This window comes from Pelophylax lessonae, assembly GCF_965119305.1.
Source record: "Pelophylax lessonae genome assembly, chromosome: 2".
Lineage (NCBI taxonomy): Eukaryota > Metazoa > Chordata > Amphibia > Anura > Ranidae > Pelophylax > Pelophylax lessonae.
The window spans coordinates 731,482,536-731,489,022 of NC_138769.1; the positions used below are offsets into that span (position 1 = coordinate 731,482,536).

At 43.4% G+C, this 6,487-nt stretch overlaps 1 protein-coding gene across 1 annotated transcript in view; it reads left to right on the forward strand.

Moving 5' to 3' along the window:
* DNHD1 (dynein heavy chain domain 1) overlaps positions 1–2,670 on the forward strand; it is a 199,563-nt gene extending 196,893 nt beyond the window's left edge. The window contains exon 45 of the mRNA XM_082245505.1: positions 2,169–2,670. Within this exon, the coding sequence (XP_082101631.1) occupies positions 2,169–2,513 (345 nt within the window). The 3' untranslated portion in view covers positions 2,514–2,670. The remainder of the gene's footprint in view (positions 1–2,168) is intronic.
* The last annotated feature ends 3,817 nt before the right edge of the window (positions 2,671–6,487 follow it).

The window sequence follows — 6,487 nt, forward strand, 5'->3', positions numbered from 1 at the left end:
AGGCGGCCATATTGCATTGCATTTTCAGAAAATGACAACAGCTACAGATTGAAAAGGAAAGATCATTTTTAATAACATTAAATTACAATATGATTTGTGTCACAGTTGTATACGCTATATTGTTTTTCCTTTATTTACTGATTTTTTTCCCCACGAAAGTGGAGTTACCCTTTAAATTTTTGTACTATCAAATTAATGGTGGAGTTTCAAGTCCAAGCCAGACTTTCTCTTAATTGTTGCCTATAATTTGTAATACCGGAGACTCCTCTGCATTTATTGTTATATACAGTGCCTTGCAAAAGTATTCGGCCCCCTTGAACTTTGCGACCTTTTGCCACATTTTTAGGCTTCAAACATAAAGATATAAAACTAATTTTTTGTGAAGAATCAACAAGTGGGACACAATCATGAAGTGGAACGAAATTTATTGGATATTTCAAACTTTTTTAACAAATAAAAAACTGAAAAATTGGGCGTGCAAAATTATTCAGCCCCCTTAAGTTAATACTTTGTAGCGCCACCTTTTGCTGCGATTACAGCTGTAAGTCGCTTGGGGAATGTCTCTATCAGCTTTGCACATCGAGAGACTGAAATTTTTGCCCATTCCTCCTTGCAAAACAGCTCGAGCTCAGTGAGGTTGGATGGAGAGCGTTTGTGAACAGCAGTTTTCAGTTCTTTCCACAGATTCTCGATTGCATTCAGGTCTGGACTTTGACTTGGCCATTCTAACACCTGGATATGTTTATTTGTGAACCATTCCATTGTAGATTTTGCTTCATGTTTTGGATCATTGTCTTGTTGGAAGACAAATCTCTGTTCCAGTCTCGGGTCTTTTGCAGACTCCATCAGGTCTTCTTCCAGAATGGTCCTGTATTTGGCTCCATCCATCTTCCCATCAATTTTAACCATCTTCCCTGTCCCTGCTGAAGAAAAGCAGGCCCAAACCATGATGCTGCCACCACCATGTTTGACAGTGGGGATGGTGTGTTCAGGGTGATGAGCTGTGTTGCTTTTACGCCAAAGATAACGTTTTGCATGCACTGAAAGTAAAGGGGCTGAATAATTTTGCACGCCCAATTTTTCAGTTTTTTATTTGTTAAAGTTTGAAATACCCAATACATTTCGTTTGACTTCATGATTGTGTCCCACTTGTTGATTCTTCACAAAAAATTAGTTTTATATCTTTATGTTTGAAGCCTGAAATGTGGCAAAAGGTCGCAAAGTTCAAGGGGGCCGGATACTTTCGCAAGGCACTGTATATATATTTTGTCTTAGTTGGGGCTTTATTTTATTTTTTTGTGAAATAATCAAATTCCAGCCACAACATAGGAGGTAAGATTGAAGTGAATATCAAATTATCTGCTCTTTCAACAGCACAGGCTGTTTCATCAGAGGGTCTTGAATTCAGTAGGCCAAAGTAATGGGCAGTCATTCAGAAGGAGGTTGGCAATGGAAGGAAAGGTTTGCTTTAGTGCCAGTTCACACATATGGGATGACAGATATCGCATGTGATTCGGAGTGCACTGTGCGTTGCGATTTCAGCCATACAGATTGTATGGCTGAATTCGCATTGCATTCGGACCAAAGATGCACAGGACCCTTTTTTTTGGTCCACACCAGAATCGGATTGCATGAGTGTTCACATCTATGTGATCCGATTTATGTCTGAACTGACAGTTCGCACTGCGATATTGCAAACTGATCTGGGGGTGTCATTAACTTTGTATTGACACCCCCAGCAATTCGCATATAGCAGTGTGACCTGTCTGCGAGTGGTGTGCAATGCGGGAACTCGCAGTGGATTCGCAGGGTTCCCGCATCGCATATGCGTGAACCGGCACTTAAAGTCCACAGGGTGACAACGCTGCTGTGCAATTCCAGTGTAAAACAAACAGTGTTGTCATTCTGTTACAGCAAGTGAGACACATAATAGATTTACTGGCAGGATCAAAAGGCAATTAAGTTATGTTATGGGGGGGGGGGGGGGCAGCATCATGTGTGTCATTTTTTTTTTTAAATTCTCCACACTTTAGGTGCAACTTTACCTACCCCACAGAAATGTATCATAGATCCAATGTATGGGGTTCTGGGAGACTGTCCCATACTCTATTTCACTTATACAAGGTCTTGTGATAGCTGAATTTACCCCTACTCTCTTTTCTTGGCAGGTATCAGACAGAAGAGAGCCCCCAGTGGATAGTGACTGCATTGCGCTGGGTGGGATACATCTGAAGCACGCCCTATGGGACACCAGGCTGTGTACTCTGCAGGAGACACTGTCCCCAAAGCTGTGTGCTCTACCAGAAATACACATCACCGCCGTGCAGGGAAACGACAGAGCCGCGTACCAGCAGAAGATATCAGGCTGTTATCTGTGCCCTGTGTATTTACATCAGGCCCCTGAGGGCCACCCTCAGCATCGACAGCAGCCATTACTGTATATACCTCTCCCTACCAAGATGGCACCTGCTGTGTGGAGCCTGCGTAGAGTCCACGCCCTCACCCTGCTATGACATCACCGAGATCACTCCGGAGCCAGGCCAGGAAATTCTCATCTAGGTGTTTGCAGATTACAGATGGAATTTCATCCTTGGGTAGTGGGCCATTGACCGAAATTATAGCCACAGTTTTCCCTCCCAATATCATTTGCACTTTTCTTTTTAATGTTCAGTAAATTTCTCTAAAAAAAATCTTTTTGAAGTGATTTTTCCCGGTCTGATGGGAATGAATAACGGAATTTTTTTTAAATCTTACCGTAAAATTCCTTTCTCTGAGTCCTCCGACAGTCGCCGCCCATTCACACAGTCTTCACTTATGGGGTATTGATATCCCATAAGTGAAGACTGTGTGAATGGGTGGCGACTGTCGGAGGACGTAAGAGAAACAAAGAGTTTGCACACAGGACTCCACAGCTGTCACCATCTATAAAACTTGACCATACATTTTGCAATATGTGAAATCTTTAGATCTACCAACAAGCAAATAGTGCAAGGGTTTGCCTGAATGTATACAAATTGATTGGTTAGAGTAGATATGGCCTCCTGTTATATAGATTTGGTAAATCCAAAGTTGACTGTACAAAGATAGCATGTATGGTGACCATTAGATCTAAAATTAAGTATCTCACAAAAGTGAGTACACCCCTCACATTTTTGTAAATATTTTATTCTATCTTTTCATGTGACAACACTGAAGAAATGACACTTTGCTACAATGTAAAGTAGTGAGTGTACAGCTTGTATAACAGTGTAAATTTGCTGTCCCCTCAAAATAACTCAACACACAGCCATTAATATCTAAACCGCTGGCAACAAAAGTGAGTACACCCCTAAGTTAAAATGTCCAAATTGGGCCCAATTAGCCATTTTCCCTCCCCAATGTCATGTGACTCGTTAGTGTTACAAGGTCTCAGGTGTGAATGGGGAGCAGGTGTGTTAAATTTGGTGTTATCGCTCTCACTCATACTGGTCACTGGAAGTTCAAAATGGCACCTCATGGGAAAGAACTCTCTGAGAACTTGAAAAAAAAAAGAGTTGTTGCTCTACATAAAGATGGCCTAGGCCAGGGATCCTCAAACTACGGCCCTCCAGCTGTTGCAGAACTACACATCCCATGAGGCATTGTAAAACTCTGACATTCACAGATATGACTAGGCATGATGGGAATTGTAGTTCCTGAACAACTGGAGGGCCATAGTTTGAGGACCCCTGGCCTAGGCTATAAGAAGATTGCCAAGACCCTGAAACTTAGATGCAGTACGGTGGCCAAGACCATACAGCAGTTTAACAGGACAGGTTCTACTCAGAAACAGGCCTCGCCATGGTTGACCAAAGGAACCTCAGCAGCGTCTCTGGATCACAGGCGGTGATGAATATCTTCTAAACCAGTCCGCACGGGAATGCCTAGGAGTCCCCACTCATGGGATTGTGGAGAGAGATAAACCAAAAGGACACCATTGCATAATACTGTATGGGCATTTTATTGGAAGATAAAGGAATACACTTACAATTTCACAGGTGGTAAGAAGCATTCAGAAAAGATAGACACTCATGATACTCCTAACGCGTTTCCTTAAAAAAAAAACATCCTCAAAGGAATTAGCCGAGGCTCATGTTATGAGTGGAAGATATTCATCACCACCTGTGATCCAGAGACGCTGCTGAGGTTCCTGCCTATTCGGTACCGAGGACATCTACATATACAGCATGTATGACCCATTTGCTGTACAGTACTTTGGGTCCATACCATCTGGTGAGCACATATTGATTCCTTTGGTGTGGAATTTATCGTTTGTTGCAGTTATTTCACATGCTGGAGTCAACACCTTTTTCAAGTCACAGTTTACACTTTATGGACATTCTGGACTTTGATTTTTTGCATTTTTGTTTGATTGTTCACGTTTTACTTCGTGCACATTTACTCCCACATTTTTAGTGCTGCACTATTTTTCTTAATATAATGTACTGTGACATACTGAAGCAGAGCATGATCCCCTCCCTTCGGAGACTGGGCCGCAGGGCAGTATTACAACATGATAACGACCCCAAACACACCTCCAAGACAACCACTGCCTTACTAAAGAAGCTGAGGGTAAAGGTGATGGACTGGCCAAGCATTTCTCCAGACCTAAACCCTATTGAGCATCTGTGGGGCCTCTTCAAATAGGAGGTGGAGGAGTCCAAGGTCTCCAACATCCACCAGCTCTGTGATGTCGTCATGGAGGAGTGGAAGAGGACTCCAGTGACAATTTGTGAAGCTCTGGTGAACTCCATGTCCAAAAGAGTTAAAGTAGTCTGGGAAAGTAATGATGGCCACACAAAATATTGACACTTTGGGCCTAATGTGAACATTTTGACTTAGGGGTGTACTCACTTTTGTTGCCAGCGGTTTAGACATTAATGGCTGTGTGTTGAGTTATTTTGAGGGGAGAGCAAGTTAACACTGTTATACAAGCTGTACACTCACTACTTTACATTATAGCAAAGTGTAATTTCTTCAGTGTTGTCACATGAAAAGAGAGAATAAAATATTTACAAAAATGTGAGGGGTGTACTTACTTTTGTGATATACTCTATTGTTATTCCCAAAATACTTAGGAAAGATGCAGCGCCTACCAACTATATAAAATCACAATGTGATCCAATCAACATATAATCAACCAAATAGCAATTAAACTAATTAAATTAGGAAAAAATATCAAACAACCCACAAGTCATAAATATAAAATCTAATATATAAATCCATTAAAATGCAATGTATCCTTAACAAAAAAGAAAGTGAAAAATGCACCATAGTATTCAAGTCCTGGATCTGCAGGTAGCAAGAATGTAACACCCGGCGGTCAGTACTAAAAGAAGTTTAGGAATTGGAAGGGGGGGAAGAAATCACACTCACCTAGATGGCTGCAGCACCAATCCGATGCTACATCTGTCTCCCGAGTGATCAAACACTGCTAATCGCTCAGTTCTCCATCTAAAGTCAGCAAAGAGTTGGTGACTGTCTGTCACTGGCTCTCTGCTCTGCCCCTCCAGTGCTTACTGGAGCACTGGGCTTTGGAAGGTGCAGGAGCGGCTGGCTCAGTCTCTCAGTGACATGCTTAGAAGGTAAACCAGCTGCTGGTCAGGGCTCTGAGTAGGGCTGGGCGATATGGCTGAAAACTGTATCACGATATCAGTGTTTCATATCGGTCGATATCGATATATATTGATATTTTTTATTACTCATTTAAAATAAGGACCCTAGGGGGAGAATGCAGGGTACTGGCATGGTGCAGGAGAATGCAGGGTGGCTGGCATGGTGCAGGAGAATGCAGGGTGACTGGCATGGTGCAGGAGAATGCAGGGGCCCGCAGCCCTGCATAACGGCAGGTAGTGAAGCTGTTTCACTTACCTGTTCCAGAGGCGCCTTCGTCTTAAAAATGGCGCCGCCCGGCGCCGATACGTCATTGCGCACGCGCCACCTCCGCTCGTGTAATTTCGGCTATTCCCGGCCTCTACCGAGCGGCGGCGGGGCGTGCGCAATGACGTGTTGGCGCCGGGCGGCGCCATTTTTAAAAGTTTAAACCCGTCGGAGCAGACTTTTCGATTTATCGTTCAAGTTTTCCTATTGCTATCGAGCACGGGACTATCGCGATACCTATCGGTATCGTTTTATCGCCCAGCCCTAGTTCTGAGTGAATCCCGACATTAAAGTCGGGATCTTTCCAGAGCTTAGGCTGGCTCTGTTACATCAGCTGACGAGGAGCTTTAGCGCACTGTCGGCTGAAAAAACAGGTCACAGGAGTGCAGAACTAAGTGCACTTCTATGACCCACAGGATAAGTAGGGCCAAAAGAACTCTGGCCCTACTTTTCTAATAAAAGTACAGCCAAGTGTCATCTGGCTGTGCTTCTCCTGTGGATCACAGGAGTGCAGTTCGTTCTGCACTACCGTGACCTGTTTTCAGCTGACAGTGGGCTGAATCTCGCTTTCAGCGGACGTCACAGAGCC